At 47.7% G+C, this 23,840-nt stretch overlaps 1 protein-coding gene across 8 annotated transcripts in view; it reads right to left on the reverse strand.

Moving 5' to 3' along the window:
• The window catches only part of SLC22A4 (solute carrier family 22 member 4), a 42,561-nt gene extending 24,348 nt beyond the window's left edge, over positions 1-18,213 (reverse strand). For 4 of the 8 annotated variants that reach the window (XR_014310319.1, XR_014310320.1, XM_082725712.1 and 1 more), the window contains exons 1-3: positions 17,024-18,210; positions 2,046-2,149; positions 513-667 (exon numbers count right to left, since the gene is read on the reverse strand). Coding sequence is in view for 6 of the 8 variants with exons in the window: in XM_082725712.1 (XP_082581838.1) it covers positions 513-667; positions 2,046-2,149; positions 17,024-17,416 (652 nt within the window). In the remaining 2 variants the exon portion in view is untranslated. Of the gene's footprint in view, positions 1-512; positions 668-2,045; positions 2,150-3,107; positions 3,262-17,023 lie in introns of those variants that run through there. The other 4 variants (XM_082725713.1, XM_082725716.1, XM_082725714.1 and 1 more) reach the window with 4 other exon arrangements.
• Positions 18,214-23,840: the final 5,627 nt, after the last annotated feature.

The following is a 23,840-nucleotide window of genomic DNA, read 5'->3' on the forward strand; positions in this document are numbered from 1 at the left end:
GCTCTGAACTTCTGTCCACACCTGCCTCCTCCACCTGTGTACCAGCCATACCAGCTGCTCTAAGTCCCTCGATGGGCTGTGCACAGCTGTCAGAAACACTTTTGCCCTGGCCCAGGCAGAAGTTCCAGGCTTTCACAACTCAGATCAAAGACCTCTTTAGGTGGTTCCTCCCCCAGCACCCCAACTTTGTGTCTTTCCCAAGCCCTGTGCTCCTGAAATGTGTCTCCATTATTGTGTGGGTGGTTCCGGTCAGCTCCAGCTTCTCTTCACCACCACATTTCAGGGGCAGCACAGAGCAGGCTCCCTGTGAGCGCCTGCCATGCCTGTGACCAGATCAAAGATCCTGAGACCACAGCCCCCTGCCCAACACATGTATATCCAAGGCCAATCCTGTTGTAGAAACACAGCCCACGAGTTAAGGTGCTCCCTAGGCCCTCTTCAGGGCCCCCCCTCTTTCTGGGCCTCTCAGAGGGTTGGAAGGAGAAGCTCTGAGGGTCAGAGAACATTCCTACCTAGAATGAAGGCCACCACATAGTTGGAGATCTGGCCCATGCCGACGATGACAAATAACACAGTGAACATCTCCCAGTTGATGGAGAAAATCTGCAGGAAGCTGAAGCCAGTCTGCACAGCCATGGTTGCGAAGAGGATGCTCTTCCTGCCAAACCTGTAGAACATAGTACAGCACATGGCACACGTAGCCCACAGCAGCTGTAACTCTGCGCACGTGGCAAGCCCCGAGTCACACATTGCAGCAGACTTTGTTCCTTTTATTCTGTCTTGTTTTCAGGGCTGTGACAGACTTCTCTCCTTGTCTCATCCTCCTGAGCTCTTCCCTGGTGATGTCTCAGGCATCCATCTGCCCAGGAGGTGCCTTTAGAGATTCTAAAACTTCTGTAGATGCCCCGTATCTCAAAAGCACAAAGCAGCTCATGCAAAGTCCCCATAGAAATCTGGTCCTCAGAGCAAACCACAGGTAGAAGCTGCCAGCCCATTCTAGAAAATGGCTAAGTACAGATTGCAGAGACATCTAATATCAGCAATATGGGAATTCCGCCCATCCAGAATGAAGATCCCCTCTATGGCAGTAGGATTCAATCTTAGCTGCACTTAAAATTCCCTGGTGCCAAAAAATGCTGGGGCCAGCACCCCTCCCCCGAGATTCTCATTTTCTGGGATGCCATTTGGGTATTGGGATTTACAGTTTACTCAGGGGAGTCTAATGTACAACCAGATGTACACTCTACAGGGAGTGTAGCTCTACACTATACTCATGATATGGGAGTTGGCCTGAGTCTTCATTTCACTTTCAGATAGTGACCAGTGGGTAGAATGGAGCACAGGTGTGAGCAGAACAGTCTCCTACCTCATTTTCCAAAATCAGGTCTCGGACTGCTGGGTTTGCGTTCCCTTGGGACTTTGTAACAGGAGAAGGGACAGGCAGTCCTCTGGGAAGCCTTCCCAACACGGCTATTTAGCACTCCCACCTTCCTGCTCTGGTCCCCTTAGAACATTCAGGGGCGAGCAGGGTACTTCTCTTGGAGCTGTGGTGCTGTCTCCTCTAGACTCCACATTCCAGGAGGCCCACAACCAGCTTGGGTCAGCTCTGCAGCCTTGGGGCCCTGGAAGGGGCCTGACCCCCAGCAGCAATGTGGGTACCCACTATCTGGCCCTTACTCTGTAATGAACAAATCCCTTGTGATCTAAAAAAGTTAGGGGTGGGATGGGGAGGCAGTGGTGATGGCAGCACTGTATTTATTTAGAGGTTTGGTGCAAAAAGGACTGGCTTGCAGTGGGGCCGTTGCCTTCTCCTGACCATTGGCCAAAGCCCTGGCAGGGCGAGTCTGGGAAAAAGAGACAAAAGAGGTTCAAGCAAGGGACGGGGAGACAGGAAACCATGAGACGTCATGGCTCTTCCTTTTACTGACTTGTTGGGGTCCTCTCTTTCTCTGGGGAGAAATACCATCAATTCATTCCAACCCCAAGATAGGCAGTGAATTGACAAGGGGCCCTATTGCACCTTTCCTCCCTCCCAGGCTCCTTACCTGTCAGATAGCTGCCCGGACACGAAGGAGCCAAGGAGCACGCCCACGAAGAACAGGGAGGAGGTGAGGGGTGTCTTCCAATCATCCTCACACACTAGACTCCACTGCCAGGGAAGACAACATGAAGTGTGAGCCCAGCCGTCCAGCCGGTCCAGCCCCAGCCCAGAACTGAGGGAGAATTTGCATGGCCCGCTGGAACGGGCTCTCTCCTCCCTGAGACAGGCTGTTGACTTTGTGCTGAGAGCAGAGACCTCACGGCTCTGGCCTTGACGCCTCACTCTGCCACTTACTGGGGCAAGTCACTGTCCTCTCTTGGACCTACCTTCCTCTTCTGAGGGTAAGGGAGAGTGATACCTCAGATCTCTGCTTGCTTCCCATATCGAGAAGCTAGCGAGGCCATGGCTGTGACTGGTGACCCCTGAGTTGTGAAGCAGTGTGAAGCAAGGTAGTATTTCTGCCTCAGAAGGCATCTGAACCTGGACGGAAGGTGTTGGAAACTCCCCAGGGGCAGGGCAGAAGGCCTGGTCGCTTGGTGCAGGCAGAGAAGTTCCTCTGCCTTGGTGAAAAGGGCAAGTGGTCTGTGATGATATCTTCTGAGCTGACTCCTGTAGAAAACCCGCTCCTCCCTGCTCCATTCACACCATACGCCAAGCCTGGGACCTGACTTCAGGGCCCACTAGGTGGCGGGGATCAGGGTGGGTAGCTACACCTCTCCAGCGCTCTTTATCTCCCCCGACACTCCTCCACACTCCTTCCCACCCAGCCTTCCTAGAAGGGTGGTTCCTTCCGTTCCCCAGGGCCTGTGGGCTGTTGTAGCCCTAATAAGTCCCTGCTGGTGGATCTGTAAAATGAGGGCTTCAACACAAACTTCAGTTCTCAGCTCTTCAGTTAAGCCAAGTCAGCAGAATCTCAAGGGAGGCTGCAAACATTTCCAAGTGTGTTCAGTGAACTCTCTCTCTCTCTCTATATATATATATATTTCATTATATTATACATATATCCATATGTCCATCCATCCATACATACATAGACATACACATACAAACATACATACATACATACAGGTACCAAGAAATATTCTTGGGGCTGTGGATCAGGAGATTGCTGTATGTTGCAAGATGATTCCCTCTAGTGGAAAAAGCCCCTTCCTCCTGCCCAGTCCCACCTGCCCTCGGTGGTGGGTGCAGCTTCCCTGACATTCGTGAAGCAATTCAGTTCTTAATCCTCACAGCTCCCCTGAAATAATAGATTCAAAAATGAATTCGCATGTTTATATCACACTTCACTCTGTAGCAGAGAGAGGTGTTTAGAAGGACACAGACCAGAGAAAAGTGTAAAACAAAACGTTAAGAAATGAGGGCAAGCAGCACAGGGGAGGAGGGACTGTAAAATAAGCAAGCCAAGGGTGAGACTGACAATCAGTTGTCCTGCCCAGGGGCCTGCCTGCTTGCCAGGCTCCGAAGTCTCTAGTCATTCAGCTCACATGATCCCCATTTTATGCAAAGTGTTAAACTCATTCTGCAAAAGCTAGTTTTTCTAAGTACTCAGACCTGAAAGAAGTCTCCCCCTGTATACTTCCTTCCACTAAGAGGTCATGTCATGACATTGAGGATAATGTCCTTGAGAACACCCCCGTCCTAAAGACAATAACAAGATTCATGAGGCCACCTCTCCTGGCACCCACAATGCTGGCTCCAGGCAGAAGGCCTAAGCACAGCTCTGCAGGGGAAAAACACAGCGGGCCAGGCGCTTGTCTCTCTAATCCACAGGCACAACCGGAGGACGCACCTGAGACCATGCCCGGTGTATGGTTGCTTCAATTGAGGTTCCTGAATGGGCCTCGGGGGAAAGGGCACAAACCCTCCAAAACTGTATGCCCGGATTCAGGTACCCTGCTGCACCATGGGTCAGAAGGTATAGGCAGGACATGCACCTAAAGTAATGGCCACACCCTTCCAAAAAATCACAGGCCGAAGTGTCAGAAAAGAGCTTGGAATCTGCCCCAACAGATAGATTAGGGACTGAGACTCCAAAGCTTCATAATATGTTGTTTTGTCTGTTTTATATTGGAGTAAACAGGCTCGGGCACCTGGGTGGCCCAGTTGGTTGAGCACTGGACTCTTGGTTTCGGCTCAGTCATGATCTCAGGGTTGTGGGATCGAGCCCTGCATCAGGCTCTGCGCTGGGCATGGAGCCTGCTTGGGGATTCTCTCTCTCTCTCCCCCTCTGTTCCCCCCCGCCCCCGCGCTCACGCGCTCTCTCTCTCTCAAATAAGTAAATAACTTAAAAAAAAAAAAAAGAGTAAACTCAGGCTCTGAGACTAATGTTGCTCTGATGTCATAGCAAGTACATAGGCTTGCTAAGTACCAAATCAGCCCTCAGAACTCAATCTTTATCCATGTTATACTTTGAGTGAGATCTCCAAAGGACAGACAAATGAGCTTATTAAATACTATCTACTACAAGGGAGATACTAGGACTGGGGTGAAAAACCTTTATCACAGCCTTTAGCTCTGGGCAGAGCTGAGAAAATCTCACATGTGGTAGGGGTATCCATGCGTCTATTATCCACTGTCACCATTCCATCTGCAGTCAAGCAGAAAAACTCTTCCAAAGAGAATGTGTTTTCCTTTGTAGGCTTTTTGAATATTTATTCTGTCAGGATTTTGCCTTAGGGTAGGATAAATAAGACTTGAAGACAGAAAGGAAAGAAAACTGTCAGATGGGGAAGCAGGGATTAGATGGCCTGGGTAGTGAGCGGGACTGGTTACTTAATTTGCAGGCCCACTGCCATGTGAAAGTGCAAGACCCTTTGCTCAAAAATCATGAAGAATTTCAAGACATCAGTAGCAGGGCATTACAACCAAGTGTGAGGTCCTTGTGACTGCATGGTTTGCACGCCCATAAAGATGCCCCCGTGTGGAGAATAGAGTGGGAATGGAGTAGGGCAAATTCTGAAGTGGAGTGCTGGGAAGAATGAGATATGGGCCAGCTCCCCCTCACTCTCCTACTGGATCCTATGCAACCATGGCCCTAGGTCCCTCTTCCTCCCTGGAAAGGGCCCCAGAAGGCCCCCATCAGCATCACGTGGCACAGGAGATAGCCATGTGCAGCCACCTGCCCCAGGTGGGTGCTGTTGGATTTTGGAAATCCTGCTCATACCCAACAGAGGAAGGCAACTGATGTCATGGCTACTAATGGTTGGTTCCAAGGTTGGGCCATCTCTTGAGGACTTACTATGCCCAAGAATCTTGTTGGAAAGCTGCGAAGGACAGGAATAGGACACAGGCGTGGCATACAAATTCCAGCTGTAACTCATGGGACTGGAGTCTGGCAAATCAGCTGCCAGCCTGAAAAAGGGCTCTTTTCTCCATGGGGTTATTTTAGTGAAGGCCAGGCGCTACTTGTGACCAGTCCCTTGGGATTTGAGGGGTGTGTCTTGGGGGCCCCACTAGCCAGAGCCCCGAGAAGTCCCTGGGGCTAACAATGACAGTGTTAGACTCAGTGGAAGACAGTCTTTTCCTAAATAAGACAGAGCTGTCCCTTGGGTCTCTGCATATATGCATAAACACATGTGCACACAAACACATACATGTGGTCTGCTCAGAGACTCATGGTGGACAGTCTAGGGAGGAGCTGGCTGGCATGGCTCTGGAGCTGTGCTTTCAGACCAAGTGCCAACATTTCTAAAATATAATACCCCCCCCACACACACACACTGGACAGAGAGTGGATTGTGGGAACTCACTTGCCCCAAGCTATGCAGGGTAGCGCACTGAATATGCCTTCCTAGGGTTACTGTATCTGTTTTATCCTCAGGGTATTAGACCAACAATTCCTTAACACAGCAGAGAAAGCTCTTTGTGCAACCAAAATTGCACAAGGGCCATCTGGCCTTCAGCCTTGCTTTAAGAAACAAAAACCCAGGTCACAAGGTACTAGAAGACAGGAGGTCACTCTCAGCATTGAAGAGTATGCCTCTCATGCTGCTTAGCAGTAATAACAGAAATGATAACTATAGTATGTTGGGTGCTCACTGTGTGCCTTGTATTATTTCTTGGGGTCTCAAGGCCACCATGTGAAATGGGTACTCTCTTTATCCCTATTTTGCAAATGAGGAAATGAAGGCCGAGAGCAATGAAACAACTAGCCCAAGTTCTAGTGGATGGTAAAATGAATTGCTTATTTATTCACCTGTCATTGAGCATGTGCTCTGGGCCAGACTCTGTGTGGGGCACAAAACAGACATGGTTGCTACCTCCACAAAGCTCAAGGTCAAGCATACTTTACAGGACAGATCAGGTGTGCATATGTGCATGCATGAGCCCGGCTGTCCTGGGTGGGCAGGCTCTGTTCTGGGCCACTGTGCCCTTGCTCTCTGGCTAGACAGGAAAAGAGGCACCCCCTCCTCATTCTCCTCTACATGGACAGAATTCTAAAACCTGAACTCATTTTCAATAACTAATGCTTACACAAGGCTAGGCAGGTGGTGGATTCTTCATAAATTGTTGATGCATGAGTGCTGAATGCTGAACGATTGGGGTAATGGAAAATGAGTTTGGGAAATGCGAGGTATCACACACTGTCCTTTGGAAACCACCCTCAACCTTGAACTCTCCAACTAGCTAGTCCTGCGGTTTTAGCCTTTACCAAAGACATTGAAGGACCATAATGATAAATCATCCCTGTGATCTCTGTAGAACTGAGAACTCCAGAAGGCAGTCTGATGCTGAACGAAGAGCACAGGTTCTTTTGGGCGCTGGCACTTTCTTTCTGGCTGTGTGAATTTAGGCACTCATTCACCTGGATCAGCCTCCTTTTTCATCTTCAGAGACAGGACAGTAATACTCCCTCCTGGGCGGGGCGCCTTGGTGGCTCAGTGGCTCAGGTCATGATCCTAGGGTCCTGGGATTGAGCCCCCACATCAGAATTCCTGCTCCGTGGGGAGCCTGCTTCTCCCTCACCCTCTCTCTCTGCCTGCCACTCCCCCTGCTTATGCTCTCTCTCTCTCTGTCAAATAAATACATAAATAAAATCTTAAAAAAAGGGATGCCTGGGTGGCTCAGTTGGTTGAGCAGCTGCCTTCAGTTCAGATCATGATCCCAGCATCGTGGAATCAAGTCCTGCATCGGGCTCCTTGCTCGGCGGGGAGCCTGCTTCTCCCTCTGACTCTGCCTGCCACTCTGTCTGCCTGTGCTCGTGCTCTCTCTCTCTCTCTCTCTGACAAATGAATAAATAAAATCTTTAAAAAAAAACCTTAGAAAAAAATACTCCCTTCTGGGGTTGTGAGCACAGCACAGGAAATATAAGAGGAGTGTTTAACACAGCGTCTGACACATTTCAGTCATCATGAAATGGTAGTTCCCTTTCCACGGAGCTATTGCCTTTGTCCTCACAGCAAAACCATGACTTAGAATAAACAGCATGAATAAGTAAGTGAAGCCTGTTACACTTAAACCTGACTAAGAAACAGTAATTCTTAGAAATAACAACTTCCCGGTCAATGACTGAAAACTGAAAAAACTTTTGACACAAAGTGTAAACTCCTTTTATAAATGGATACTAAACTCAAAGATGACTGTGAAGGAAAAGCTAGCAATAGTCCACTTAAGAATGAAAAATAAGTTTCTATGGTGTCATCTTACACTGTTTTTCTCTTTCCAGGGCAACACTAGGGAGTAGTTAATAAGAGAACACATGTCCACTCTTTTTCATAACTTTGTTGTGACCAAACAAGACATTTCCTGGCCACTGTGGTGGTAGGGCGGGCAAGGGGGCAAATGGGGAAGGGAACCTAGCATTTTTATTCTTTTTGTTTATAATAGCTTCATTGAAATACAGTTTATATGCCATAAAATTCATTCTTGTAATGTGTACAATTCAGTGGTTTTTGGTATATTCAAGGAGTTGTGCAACCATCAGCGCTATCTAATTTTAGAACATTTTCAGTACCTCTGAAAGAAACCCCACACCCATTAGCAGTCCCTCCCTACTCTCTTCCCCACTAGCATGGAGCTGTGCTTTCAGGCCCTCTCTAAGGATTTGCCTATTTTGGACATTTAATAGAAGCGGAACATATACAATATGTAGTATTTTTGTAACTGATTTCTTTCATTTGGCATAATATTTTCAAGGTTCATTCATCTTGTTTTAGCACGTATCACTGCTTCTTTGCAGTTTTTATGGTTGAACAATATACCATTGTATGGGTAGACCACATCTTACTTAACTGGTCATCAGTTGCTAGACAATGGGGTTGTTTCTACTTTTCAGCTCTTATGCATAATGATCTTATGAACTTTTGCGTACAAGATTTTGCATGGATATATGTTTTCATTTTTCTTGAGGTATATCTGTAGGAGTGGAACTGCTAAGTTTGGAGAAACTCCCTAACTATTTTCTAAACAGTTAAGTGGCTGCACTGTTTTATAATCCCAACAGCACTGAGTGAGGGTTTCAATTCTCCATATTCCTACCGATACTTGTTATTGTATGTCATTTTAATTTTAACCAACCCAGCGGGTGTTAAGAAGTATCTCATTGTGGTTTAAATTTTCATTTACCTAACAACTAATGATGCTGAACACCTTTTTGTTGAACTTACAGGTCAAATTGAGGAATGCTGCCATCTTACCAATATTATGCCTTCTGCTTCATGAACAGAACATGACATGTCTTTCCATTTATTTAGGTCTCCTTTAATTTCTTTTTTAAAAAGATTTTATTTATTTATTTGTCAGAGAGAGAGAGGAAGAGCACAAGTAGAGAGAACAGCAGGCAGAGAGAGAGGCAGGCTCCCCGCTGAGCAAGGAGCCCAAGGTGGAACTCAATCCCAGGACCCTGAGATCATGACCTGAGCGGAAAGCAAATGCTGAACTGACTGAGCCACCCAGGCGTCCCTCCTTTAATTTCTTTCAAAGATGTTTTTTAGTTTTCAGAGCTTAAGTTGTGCATTAAAAAAAAAATACTTAACTCCTAGGGTGCCTGGGTGGCTCAGTGAGTTAAAGCCTCTGCCTTTGGCTCAGGTCATGGTCTCAGGTCCTGGGATCGAGCCCCACATTGGGCTCTCTGCTCAGCGGGGAGCTTGCTTCCCTGTCTCTCTCTGCCTGCCTCTGTCCCTACTTGTGATCTCTCTCTCTGTCAAATAAATAAATAAAATCTTTTAAAAACAAAAAAACTTAACTCCTGAAGAATTTCTTTAAGTATTTCTTATAAGACAGCACAACTATCAAAATTTCTCCCCATATTTTTTGTTTGTTTTTGTATCTGGGAAGGTCTTTACTTCATTTGTGAAAGATAATTTTGCTAGAAATAAGATTCTTGGTTGACATCTTTTTATCTTTCAGCACTTTGAATACATTATTCCACTGCCTTTTGGCCTCCATTGTTTCCAATGAGAAATCAAATGTAAAACTTATTAGGGTTCCCTTGTATGTGACAAGTCATATTTTTCTTGCTGCTTTTGAAACTTTCCCTTTGTCTTTGGCTCTCAGCAGTTGTACCATAAAGTGTCTGTGTGTGGAACTCTTTTTGTTTCTTTTACTTGAAATTCATTGAGTTTCTGAGCTGTACAGATTAGTTTTTTTCTTCTTCAACCTCTTTCAAAGGAAATTATTTCCTGTGGGGACAGCTTCAGAACTCTCTGTTCTTAAGGACTACATGTCCCCCTGGACAAAATCTCTGAACCATTGCCCCAGAGCTGGTGGTAGGCAAAGTAGCCCTTGGAGAGACACCCTGCTTTATGGCTTGGATCCTGGACGAGGGTGGATACCCTCTGTCTTTTCGGATCGTCTCTCCTGGGTGGAACATCTCCCTTACAAACAATCTGGGACAAGCTGAACAAAGAGATTCTATTGGTTATACTCGCCAGGAATCCAGTCTCTACTGCTCAGAGCTCACGGGATAGAGGTGGGTAAATCCTTAAAATGTTTTCATATCCTTTCTTCTCAGATTAGAGATAAAGAAAAAGCAGCCTAGGTGGGGAGGCCTCGGTGGAGAGCTCTGTGGTCACTGGAGGCGGAACCAAAGCAAAAGACCCAGAGGGTTTGAGTGGGATGGTGAGGATGGGAGCAAAGGGACCTGAGGTAAGGAGAAGGGGCAGGCAGAGATGGGGCTCTCCCCCTTGCATCTCGGTGCTGGATCTGCCACAGGTCTCCGAGCTCCGCTCTGGGAACATAAATAAAGGGCATGGAGAGGAAATTCCGGAAGGTGCAGCTGTGAATCCACCCTCCAGTCCTGCAAATACACGGCAAAAGCCTCTGGCAAATACGCGGCAAAAGCCTCTGGCTGTCTGTGCCCATTGCTGGGGCATGTGGCTCAAGCCTTTCCATTCTCTCTCCACTGTCACTATACTCCAAATGGGGATCCTTGCTTTTCTTTTGGGCTCCCCAGGCATGCTTAAAACTAGACCGAGCTTTTGGATAAGACAGCAGCCCTGCGCTAGCCTTGAACATGAACTGAATTTAGCCTGCCACAAATTCCTGTCCATGCAGAGGCCTGAGGCACCCTCAGCTCCTCTGACCAACACTGCCAAAGTTTTGTTTTGGTCAGTACACCATCCTACCTCTTGCACTCTGGGTGAGGCTTCTGCTGCCCATCAGGAGGGGTGGACAAAGTCTGTTTACCCAGGAACTTGGCAGGAGATGTGGGTGAAGTAGCCTCCAGACAAAAGCACACCCAGATCCTGGTGGCCTTTGTCAGAGGAACACAGCTGGGAGGCAACAAGCAAACGGTTCGGGGTGATGCAGATGATAAACAAACAGGGAAGTGCATTCATACCAGAGCTAGGGAAAACCCTTGAGTGTCCTTTACTTGTTTTCTAGAAAGACCTTTCTGAAAATCTTGCTTCTCTTGGCTGAGTGGAGGCCCGACACCTTCTCCCCTTTGGAATCGGACAGAGAGCTAAGTCTGAGAATGAATGTGGTTAATATTCAGGCTGTCCTGACAGCTGAGCGGCCAGTCCCCATGCCAGCCAGCAGTATTTCCTGGTAGCTTGTAAGCCTGACAGAAAGAATACAGTCTAAACCTGCCTACTACTCAAAGTTTTTACCTTTGCCAGAGCCCACCCAGGCCTCAGAGGATTCACATCCCTGGAAGCTTCCTTATGCAGTCCCATGTAGTGGCCAACTAGATACCGGCCTTGGTCTGTCTCATCATCCCTCCTTTGATACTCCCAATGCCTCCCATAAGTGCCCTGATAACAGAGGAGAACCCCTTTTTCCTACCTCATACCTTTGGGCTATGGGTGGAGAATCATTGTGTCCTGCTCTGTCCATGCCCTGACCCCAGGTCCCAGGAAAGATGGTACAAGGCCTCTAGAGGTCCAGCCCCTTTGCTGAAGGCTCTATCAAGCTCAAGGGTGTACCCACCAGGAGCTCCACCCATGGGTTCCTAAAGGAGGCAGCCACCTGTTGGAGAGGACAGAAATCCATGTGATGAAGCAATATGCCTGTCTCACGCCACTAGGAACCTGTCACAGAAAGCTGGTCCTTAACAAAAAGGCTTTCATGGGGCTGAGGGGAAGCAGTACTCAGCTCAAAAGTGAGTGCCTCATTTTCCCCACCTATGGACTGAAGGGGGTCAGGTCTACCTAATGATGCTCCAAGAGAAAAGTGGGCATGTTTGAGGGGAAGGAGAGCCCATGCCACCAGCCAGGCTCACCCCTACTGCTTGCCCTGTGACCCTTTTGATAAATCTGGGTCCCCTAGAGAGCAGGACATGTGCTGCCCTCTCTATTTCTTCAGCCTTAGGGCAGGAGGCCTTTGAGTTTTCTCACATGAAGTCCCTTTCTCTTTGGGGTCTGTGGCATTGAAGGGCTATATGGAGAGCCACACTGGTCTTGCCACTGCAGTAGGTCTCAGCAACAAGGACTCCATATCAGACAGACTGGGGATGCTTGGGTCCCTTCCTTCCTCACCAGAAGTTTCAGTCCCAATCCATGGAGCCAGATCTCACCAGTCCCTGCTCCCATTCCTGTGCTGCCAGCCTGCAGACAACGTAGCAAAGAGGTGCCTGGCACTCCACCCAGCAAGGGAAAATACAGGTTCCTCCAGCTCTGACTCCAGAGACAGAAGAAGGACCTTTGCTTGGATTCTTACTGTCTCTATCCTTGAAGTAAAAAATAATTTGGGTCAAGATAGACCAGCTGGAGCAACAAGATAAATAAGGATGGTATAAGATGGTGACTCATGGAATCAAATAAGTGTGCATGAGTCTGTACTTATATAAAGTAATAATTTTGTAAATAAATAAGTGGGAGTGAGAGGGAATCTCTTATGCAGAGAAGAATTCCAATTAATAAATTGGAAGGAATGTAGAAGGAACGTGGGAGATGTAAAATCACCACTAGGCAAACACCACCTGCTACTTGTTTCTGTGAAGGTTCTCAGATGGATGCTAACACCAGTGGGTAAATGTTTGAGGATAAACAGGATACCTGAAGAGTCTCAAAGTCTCTCCCCTAAGATATTTATCAATTATGAAGAGGGAAAATAGTGACTTAAGGGTGGAGAAACCCAGCAGACACCATCTTAACCAAGTGACCAAGGTTGACATTGCCATTAACAAACTGTACTGTACTGAGGGATACCTAGGTGCGTCAGTTGGCTAAGTGGCTGTCTTCAGCTTAGGTCATGATCCCAGGGTGCTGGGATTGAGTCCCATAACAGGCTCCTTGTTCAGCAGGGAAACTGCTTCTCCCTCTGTGTGCCACTTCCCCTGCTTGTGCTCTCTGACAAACAAATAAATAAAATCTTAGAAACAGACAAACAAGCTGTATTGACACCATATATACACCGGTATATGTCCCTGAGGACATATGGCTTCTACGATATTCTGACCAAGCAGTATATGAGCTCACTCTTATCATGAGAGAAATCATGCAAATCCACGCCAGGGGACATTCACCAAAATAACCGATAGACTTACAGAAGTTGTTAACGTCATGAAAGATAAGGCAAGACTGGAGCACTGTCACAGACTGGGGGAGACTAAGGAGACATGTCAACTAAATACAACATGGGCTTCTGGCTTGGATCCAAACACAGGAAAAGAACATTACTAGAAAAACCAGTGAAATTCAAATACTGTCTGTAGTTTGGTTAATTGTACTTCAACTAACATTGATTTCCCGATTTTTATACATGAATTATGGTTATATAATTATTAACATTAAGGGAAGGTGGTTGAAAGGTATATATGAATTCTCTGTACTATTTTTACAAATTTCTCTGTCAAAAATTAAATCAAAATGAAGTTTTTAAAAATGTAATTCTTAAAAAAACAAAAAACAAAACAAAACAAAAACAACAACAAAAAAATGTAATTCTTAGTGACCACACAAGAATAGTAAATTGGACTTCACAAACAACCATCCCTGTGGGGGTCAGGTGTTGGTTCAGCTGTCCCAGAGAGTATGTCCTCTGGGAGATCCTGCACAGAGGTGTAAAGCAGAAACAATTTGATAACAGTTCCTTTACCTGTGTCTTGCCAGGTGGGACACCTGTTCAGGGCCCCTGGGCTTGAACCTATGGTTGAACTAGGGCCACTTCTCCCATGGGCACTGGTCGGTCAGTGTGGGGTTGGAACTATGTCTTATTCTGTGGGCCCTGGAACTTCCTCAGGGGGAAAGGGGCTCAGCCTGCGGCAAGTCTCATCACCCATGATACTGGCTGCAACTTGACCTTAGCACAGCTCCCATGATGCCCATGTGTACAGCCAGAGGTAATGGGGTCCTGCCCTACCTCTCCTCACCCACTGGCTGATGCTGCCCATTTGCTGGTGCTGGGGACTATAGCATGGCCTCACCGAGTCCTCCCAACAACTCAAAGAAGCTGTGCACGCTTGTGATCCTCATTTTTAAAATGGTAAAAAACAAAACAAAAAGCCCACCCAAACAACATAACACAGTAAACAAAACAAAAAACCCACCCAAACAACATGACACAGTATTTACTATATTAATGGTTTTTAAGTATACAGTTCAGTAGAGTTAAATATATCCATATTGTTATTCAATCTCCAGAACTCCTTTCATCTTGCAAATCTAAACTCTCTATCATTGACCTATGTAACTCCCATTCCCCCCTGCCCCTAGTAACTACTTCTTTCTGTTTCTATGAGTTTGACTACTCTCATTATTTCATGTAAGTGAAATTTCATGTAAATGAAATCACACAGTTTTTGTCTTTTTGTTACTGGCTTATTTCACTTAGCATAATGTCCTCAAAGTTCATCTGTATTTTAGCACGTGTCAGAATTTCCCTCCTTTGTAAGGCTGAATAATATTCCAATATATCTATATGCCACATTTTCTTTATCTATTAATCCATTGATGGACATCTGGGATGATTTTACCTTTCGGTTGTTGAGTATAATGTTGCTATGAACATAAATGTACAAATATTTATTTGAGACTTTGCTTTCAATTCTTGTGTATCTATGCCTAGAAGTGATATTGCTGGATTCAATGTAATTTTTCTTCTAAATTCTTGAGGAACTGCCATACTGTTTTTCACAGTGGCTACACCTTTTTACTCCTACCAGTAGTGCACAGGGGGTCCCATTTCTCTACATCCTTGCCAACACTTGTTATTCTCTGTATTTTTTTTTTTTTTTGATAGGAGCCATCCTAATGGATGTGAGGGGACATCTCATTGTGTTTTTTATTTATATTTCCTTCATGATTAGTCATGTTGAGCCCATTTTCATACACTTGGATCTCCTCTTACAGTTAAGGAAACTTAAAGAGGCTTTTAGCAGTGATGTAACCTGCTGTGATGAGCCAAGAGGCTAGGCATGGGGTCAGAACCGGCCCTCCAGTCTGACTCCAGAACTTCTCCCTGGGTCACCATCTCTCTGGGGAGAGCCACCTCCCCCTACTTACCCTGGTGCTTCTCCCCTTCTTCCTCCCAAACAGCAGCACCCATTTGTCTCTTATTTTACCCCACAACCCAAAAAGGAAGCAAAGAAGGGAAAGGCTGCTGAAAAAAGCAAACCATTTTGCATTAGTGTGAACATGTGATGATACGCGGCCCCAGAGGTACTCACAGGATACTATGAGCAGAGCACAACAGGGAGAGCTATGGCCTTGGAGACCAACAGCTACCCCAATCTTCACCCTTCCCTTCACCAGCAAAGAAGGGAAAAGAGACAGGTCAAACCAGTTGTCGGGGGTTGGTGAGGCTACTAGGGCTAGCTCCAGTTCAAGCTCTGATGAGACTTCCAGGAATTGAGTTGGAGGGAGTTGCCCCCAATCTTAGATGCCTGAGGTATAGGCTGTGGGCAAAGGATGGGCACGCACTAGAAGCCCCTGCTAGGGGATCAACACCAGAGAATCAGGGTCAATTCACAGCCCAAGGTAGCTGTGGTGCCAATGCTGGGGGGATCCAGAGGTGGTCCACAGGCTGAGCCCACTTTTCACAGGTCCTATAGACTCTGTAGTCACCACTCCTAGCTGGCCACCAGGCTCTTGCCAAGGAAACTCCTGCAGATTCCTCACTGGTCTTGTTGTTTTTCATAGCAACTAGAGTAAGCCTCTGCCAACTATGGCCATGTTACCCCTTTCTTAGAACCCTTATTATTTCCTTATTTCCTCACTCTCCTCAGAGTAAAATCAATTCCTCAACATTCCTGCAATGCCCACTGTGAAATGATTTCTGTAGGCATTTCTAGCCATTCCCTGAACACCAGCTACCTGGATCTATGGAATTCCATCCACAGAATCTGCCATGTTCTTTGCTTGGACAAGGTCTACTCGTATTTCAGCATTAAGATTCAGGTCAGATTTTATCTCTTCTTCTTGGAGTATTTCCTCACCCTGTTATCCCTACGGAGAGGAGTAATTGTATGTATTGTCCCAGGTCACACAGCAAGTCAGCCAGAATTTGAATTCAGGCTCCAGAACTTGATTAGCAAGCAGGGTGGAAGTTAGCCCCCCTCTATAACATGGCAGTGTGCCCCATGGGCATCTGAGCTTTGAGAGCAGGCACCAAACCCCAGATGTCTACAGCCTGGTGCCCACACAAGGCCAGTTGTGGTGTCTGACAATTGCCACATTGGGAAAAGAAGTAAGGGCTAAGAGGACCACACTCAAGTTTTTCTTGGGAGGAACATAGAGTGGGGGAAAAGAAACTGGGAAATTCTACCTTCCTGATAAGGAAAAGCAGGAAACTAGATTAGGTATACCCCTCCTCAAATGGACCCAGCATCTCATGGCCCTTACCAGATAGATGCAAAGCAAGAAGTATAGGGGAGGAAGTGTGTGTGTAGCCTGACTCCTGAAACTTAGAAAACTTCCCACCAAACCACTTAGGATCCCAAGGGGCTAATGGCATAACCTGAAACCCCTGTTCACCACTGGATCCTGTGCTCAAAGGGGTCTGAGTGAGTCGGTCTGCTTATCAGTACATTGGGGCTGGGTTTATGGCTCCTATGGTCCCCTGAACCCAGTCACCATCAGGAGGGCCTCTGCTCCTTTTCAAAGAAATTGGAGCCCCAAGACAGGACCTCAAGCCTCACCAAAAGATGACAGAACAGTAGACCCCCTGCTGCTTGGAGAAGTCTGTGGCCAGGGAACAGGTCAGACCTGCCTATGGCACACCGGGCAGCAAGGCTCTTTGTGTCTGCACTTGGGCTCAGCAGAGATCCCTAGACCCCTCCTCACGTGGGGAGCAGGAACTTGACAGGGACTGTACATCTGAGCAGTTGGGACAGGCCTCTTGGGAAACAATTTCCTCCGTTGTGAAACTCGTAAAGGAAAAGACAGTTGGTGACAACAATCCCTGCGCCATCCCCTCCAACCGATCATGAATAAGCCTCACAGAAGTCCTGCTCTTGTGGGTGGCCCACACATGTTAGACGGGTCACCCAGGTTGCTCTCCAGCCACTCAGGTTTGAGGGAAAGCGGGGAACGCTCACCCAGAGACTGCCAGGGCGTCTCCAGGGGTCTGAAGCAGATGGAGAGTCGTTCACATACCCACCTCGGTCACGATGGTGGACAGGTAGATGTCCTGGCTGAACTCCCAGCCATCCACGCAGCTCTCCTGCTCCAGCTGCTCCAGGTCCACATCGCGTCCCGGCTCCAGCCCGAGCGCCGAGAAGTTGGCGATCGCCGCCAGCCGGTAGCGCCGGCAGCTGTGAGGCACCTCGCGGCCGTCCAGCAGCCGCAGCGGGATACTGTGGTTGCGCCACGCGCGACTCAGGTTCGCGGTGTCCGGCACCCGGCAGCGGTGCTCCGGGACGGCGGCCAGGAACACGACAGACATTCCATTGAAGCCGTTGGGGATGATGCTGGCGCTGAGCAGGAAGAAGATGAGGCGCTGGAAGGGCCCCCACTCGCCCAGGAAGGTGGTCACCTCGTCGTAGTCCCGCATGCTGCCCACCGCGGGTCCGCGGCTGCAACAAGGGGTGCTGAGAGCGGCCCCCGGACAGAGTCGAGCAGTCGAGGGCTTGCTCGGAGCGTTCCCGGCGGCCAGACTGCCTGCAGGAGACTGGGGCGCACAGCCAGGTAAGTGTCCCGGGGAAACAGGCTGCGGGCGTTCGAACGCTCCCGGGAGCGAGGCGCAAAGCTGGAAGCCACAGCAGTCTCTCGGGACCACACCCCCATCCCCGCAGGGGCGGGGAAGAGAAGGGAGGGGAGGGGAGGGAGCCAGCGCGGCCGGGGTGGGGCTCCCCGCGGGCTTCGCCTCGTGCTCCGCCCCTCTGCCCCCGCGAACCCTTTGCCGGGCCTGACCCAGCCGGGGGTGTAGCCTGCCTGAGGCAATGGAAACTCGGCTCCCGCGCACCCCGCGTCACCCGCGACCCCAAATGCTGAGCTCTCAGACCCAAGCCGCGCTTTTGGGTCCCACAGGAGAGAGCGTCGCCCCAGGCCTCGCCTGGGACAGGGTTCTCTCCCTGGCCCTTCCAGTCTGAAGTTTGAGTTCAGGGGGCCTCCGGCGGAGCGCGGGCGGGCGGGTCCGTGGAGTCGGTGCTCCTGGGAAGCCTCTGCAGGCGCAGGGGTGACGCGAGTGCGACCTCTGCGCTGGCACGCACGCGGCTCAGGTGGCCGGCGCCAGGCTCCAGGCGCCAGGCGCCAGGGCGCTCACTCCGCACAGTTGGAGGAGGGCTGGGCTCAGTCACCCAAGCCGCGCCTCTCGGGAAAACGTCTTCGGGGTAGCCAGGAGCCTCACCTTTAGAAAAGGGGGAAACAAGCCCAGAGCCCGGAAGGGATGAGCAAGGTCACGCGGCGTCGGTGACAGGCTCTGACGGAGGGAGGTGGGGGCAGGGGCCACCCGGTCGTCCCGTGATTCCCGCCGGGGCCTCTACAGAGGACTTGCACACGGAGCCTGGCTGTTAGAGCACAGTCAGGTGGCTGTCCTCTCACCACGTCTGGGGTCTGATTTGGATCTCTTCATTGTCCCCATGCCCCAGGGTTCTTTACTGGGGCTGACTGCCAGAGTTTTCTTGGACTGGAAGGCCTCTGGGTTGCAAAAGGCACTACCCCCTCTCTGGGAAGGGGGGTGGCGGGGAGGAGAAGGTCCAGTTTGGCTAGATCTGGCAGGGAAACCAAAGCAGGACCACATATTGCTCGGTGCCCAGGCTTTGGGCCCTCTGCTATTGCGTGAGCTAGCCAGAGACTGTACTCTGTGGGTCCTGGAGTTCATGAGGCAATCAGATGAGATTGGCAGGTGTTTCGAGATTGTGTACAAGGGTGTTTGCTTCTCCAGGCCCCGGTTAGGAGACTGAGGGACATTTCTGCCTCGGTTTTCATAGCTTGCAGTCTGACCCCTCCACTTAAGCTGGCTTCTCACTCCCTTGGAACCTGTTTTCTTTTCTGTGATAAGACCATATGTCTGGGGTGCCTGGGTGGCTCAGTCCTTAAGCGTCTGGGGTCATGATCCCTGGGTCCTGTGATCCAGACCCCATCAGGCTTCCTGGAGGGTGGGAAGGGAAGGGGATGCCTGCTTCTCCCTCTTCCACTCCCCCGCATGTGCTCCCTCTCTTGCCCTGTCTCTCTCTGTCAAATAAATAAATAAAATCTTTTAAAAAAAGGAAAAAGACCATATGTCATTCTGCGCCAGGACAGGTCTGATTTATGCCTGTTAGTTGTGTGAAATTATTAATAGCACATCTCTTTACTTTAAAAAGTATTTTTGGGGCACCTGGGTGCCACAGTTGGTTGGGTACACAACCCTTGATTTTAGCTCAGGTAATGATCTCAGGGTGTTGGGATTGCATGAGACACTCCCCCACCCCCCAAGAGCTTCACACTCAGTGGGGAGTTTGTTTTGGGATTCTCTCTCCTCCTGCCCTCCCCACTCCCCTGCAGAAATAAATAAAGAAATCTTTTTTAAAAATTTCCTTTAAGGGGCGCCTGGGTGGCTCAGTGGCTTAACGCCTCTGCCTTCGGTTCAGGTCATGGTCCCAGGGTCCTGGGGATCGAGTCCCGCATCTCGGGCTCTCTGCTCTGCAGGGAGCCTGCTTCCTCCTCTCTCTCTTCCTGCCTCTCTGCCTACTTGTGATCTCTGTCAAATAAATTTATTAAAAATCTTAAAAAAATTTTTCCTTTAAACAATAATCTATGTCATAATTGTCTTACTTACCTGGAATTTCATCCTTCCCTTTTCCCCCAAAAGAAATGCTAAGTCTGAGATAAAAAGTTATGCGGAGATAGCTAATTTCGAGTAGTGATCTCAGGAAAAGGAAGTGAGGGGCTAGGAAGAGTGAACAGGGAAGAAGATAAGGCCAGCAAAGACTGTGTAACTGAGCAGGTTATTGGAACCTGGGTCAGTAATTATGTTATGCTGAAATATATTAGATCCTAAAGCCAAAGGAAAAAATTAATAATATTGATCCTATCTTTACTTCAAATTTTGATATTGTTGATCATGGATTTTTATATAGACTCATAGATTTTTAGGACCCTGAAATCATGACCTGAGCCAAAGACAGACCTTTAACTGACTGAGCCACCCAGGTGCCCCTAGAGATACTTTTTTTTTTACAGCAATGAAGGAAAAGTGTTACTTGCATTCAGTAGGCAGAGGCCAGCAATTTATGAAACATCCTAAAATGCACAGGACAGCCCCCCACAACAAACAAAAATGATTTGGCCCAAAACTTCAAAAGTGCCAAAGTCAAGAAACCCCAATGATGGCACATAGAATGTATGGTGATTATAAGGATCATGGAGTTGAATGGCTTTTGTTAAGTGTTTTAGAGCCTTGAAGAAAGAAAATGATAGTCCCAGGGTGCCTGGGGAGCTCATTTGGCTAAGTGACCCACTCTTGGCTTCAACTCGGGTTGTAATCTCAGGATTCTCTCTCTCTCTTTCTCTGCCCCTCCACCTGCTCTCTTTCTCTCTCAGATATGTGTTCTCTCTCTCCCTCAAATAAATAAATAAAAGCTTAAAACACACACACACACACAGAAAATGATAGCACACACACGCACACACACACACACAGAAAATGATAGGCCCAGGTCAGCCATCTATAAACAGCCATCTTAACTGTGTTAAGCCTGGAAACCTCCATGGCTGCTCTTAACAAGGCCCTAATTCCCTGCGGCCTCAGGGAAGATTGTACTGGAAATCAAATCCAGGATTTAACTGATTTAACTGTAAGAGTAGTACAGCTGCATAAAAAGACTGCATGCACAGCTTTTTTTTTTTTTTTTTTTTTAAGAGAGAGAGCTTGAGAGCATGATAGCATGAGTTGGGGGGGTGGTGGGAGAGGCTGAGGGGAAGGGAGAGGGAGAATCTTAAGCAGGCTCCACACCTGGCAAGGAGCCCAACACGGGGGTTTGCTGGATCTCGTGACCCTGAGATCATAATCTGAACAGAAATTGCTCAGTTGGTTACTGGGGCACCTGCCTTTGCCTCAGGTCATGATCTCAGGGTCCTGAGGATCGAGCCCTGCGTGGGACTCCTTGCTCAGCGGGAAACCTGCTTCTCCCTCTCCCACTACCCCCGCCTGTGTTCCCTCTCTCGCTGTCTCTCTCTGTGTCAAATAAGTAAATAAAATCTTTAAAAAAGGGGGAGTTGGTTGCTTAACCAACTGAGTCCACCCATACACCTCTGCATGCACAGGCCTGATAGGTGTTCTCTGACGAAGTCATACCCCTAATAGGAAATGCATAGAATCCTGAAACATGGAACAGAAACACTTGGTCAATTAATGTGGGCATTTTGAATTCCTGGATTCTCTTAAACCTTCAAGTTCAGCAGCAGGTGCAGCAGCAGCTCTCTTCTCCTTCCTATATAAAAGTAACCTCTCCTTGATGGGAATCCCTGCTAAGACTCCTCTAGAGGCAAGGGGCTCCAAAGATGATGCTTATCTTCTTTAAGATCCTCCCCTGCCCACCCCCCACCACTGCCTCCAGACCAACAACTGTGGTGAAGTCTCAGCACAGCTCAGATGGGGAAATATAGACCCTGATCCACAGGGAAGTGGCATACTTATTGGGGAAAAAGAAAAGAAAAGAAAAAGAAAGGAAAGGAAAGAAAAGAAAAAAAAAACAAGCCCTATGTTTTGGTAGGAACATGAGACTTTATTAACATAGGAACACTCTGTCATAATGCTGGTTTAACATTGAAGCAAGAATACAGAAAAACATATCCATTTGCTTCCGAGATGGCTCTTTCGACACAATTATAGCCTACTGAAAGAAGCTGGAGATGCCAGAACTTTCTTGACCGATTATGAAAGGAGTAGGAAGGCTCAGGGGAGTGAGAGTGTTAGATTGTATTTATTATGCCAGACCAGAGAACATATCACCATATTGCATTCCCAAGGCACGTCCTGAAGATACTCCCTTCTCTAAGGCAATACAAAATACACAGGTGAGGATTCCTAGTGTCAGTGAGGATAAGATTCTAGAATAGCAGAGGCTAGATGGTGACACAATCATCAGAGGCAGGGTGGAGGTTGTTACAAGACCAAAGTAGCAACCAGCATGGTTGGTCCTATAGCCATATGATGGTGAGGGCTAATCGACCACAGTGTTCCTAGGAGTTAAGTGAATGGGCAGATGACCAAGTGTTACTTGACTTGTATAACAAACTCACCTCCAAAAGCAGAAAACTAAGAAGCAGAAGGCTGATGGATACTACCACAATGGGAAGGAGTATTTTCTCATTAATTTCCCAGATGTAGGCCAGTTCATAGGCTCAGAGCCTATTGATTGAAAAGGAGGCCAAGTTTCCTATACTGCCAAAAGTATATACGACAATTATTTCTCTAATCTCTTCCCACAAGGGATCTGTGGCTATCATAGTCTGCTCAAGCTGCCATAACAACATACCACAGACTGGTAGGCTTAAACAACAGAAATTTATTTCTCGTGTCTGGAGGCTGGAAAGTCCGAGATCAAGCGGCTGGCAGATTCAGTTTCTCATGAGTCTTCTTCCTGGTTTATAGACAGCTACCTTCTAATAGGCTCCCTCATGTGTCTTCTTCTAAAGGCACTAATCTTATCATAAGGGCCCCACTCTCATGATCTCCTCTAAACATAATTAGTCCCCCAAAACCTCATCTCCAAATATGATTGAGGGTTAGGGCTTCCACATATGAATTTGGGGGAGACACAGTTCAGTCTATAGTGGTGATCCTTTACCAGAACAACTCTGGCCTGGAAAAAGGGAAGTCCTAGACCTTTCTGGAGCTGTTGGATTCAGAGTATGAGCCAGCCTTGCTCCCAGGGTTTGGGAAACCCCATCATGGTCCCCCAGTTAGACTGGAGGCTCATGAAAGCCAGGTAGTTAATGGAGTTCTCATTCAAACAGGTCTAATGGATGTAAAGATCCATATTGTAGCAGTCCCTAAGTGTATACCTGGTCCATAATAGCTGGGATAGCTAGGTTCTATCAAGAACTTAATATTTACTCTCTGCCCTATTAAATAAGAGCCATTATGGTAGGTAGGGACAAATAGAAGCCTCTAACATGCCCACATTTTTTACCATTTTATTAAGTGAGAAGTAATACCATATCCTGGGAGGAATTGTGAGAGTAGCACCAACATCATGGATTTTCTCTTCAAAATCCTTTAGTAAGGAGAATCAAAAGTGATTTGCTTTTCTGTGGGATGGATAACAGTACATATTCACTTTTCCAAATTATTTATTTATTTATGTATTTATTTATTTGAGAGAGAAAGAGAGAGAGTACAAGTAGGGGGAGCAGCAGAGGCAGAGGGAGAAGCCGATACCCCACTGAGCAGGGAGCCTGATGTAGAGCTCAATCTTAGGACCCTGGGATCATGACCTGAGCCAAAGGCAGAGGCTTAACCAACTGACCTACCCAGGCACTCCCATATTCACTTTCTTGCCCCTGGGCTATGTCAATTCTCCTATTCTCTGTCACAATATAGTACTTAGTGACTGGCTACCTTGATATGCCCTAAAACATCATGATAGCCACTGTATTGATGACATAATGCTAATATGACTTAACAAGCAAGAAGAAGCAAGTGCTCTAGATGTCCTAGTAAGACATACACATGCTAATAGCTTTAGCAATTTGTTTCTAAATAATATGGCAAGTTACCAGAGGACCAGTAGTGTGGAGTATGCCACGCGATTCCCTGTAAGAGAAAGTCAAGTCGTTTTACTCTGTCCTCTCCACTAGTAATAAAGTCATAGGGCTTGATGAGAATACTACTCTGACACATTTATTGGGTGCCTTGGAAGGCTCCCAGTTGTGGGTGAAGTCCGGAGCAAGAGAGAGCTTTACACTGTGTTCAACTATAGTACAAGGTTCCCTGCCATTTGGTTCACATGATCCAGCAAAATCAGTTGTGCCTGGTGATAAGAATGCCG

This window comes from Mustela nivalis (genome assembly GCF_964662115.1).
Source record: "Mustela nivalis genome assembly, chromosome: 3".
In the NCBI taxonomy this organism is placed as follows: domain Eukaryota; kingdom Metazoa; phylum Chordata; class Mammalia; order Carnivora; family Mustelidae; genus Mustela; species Mustela nivalis.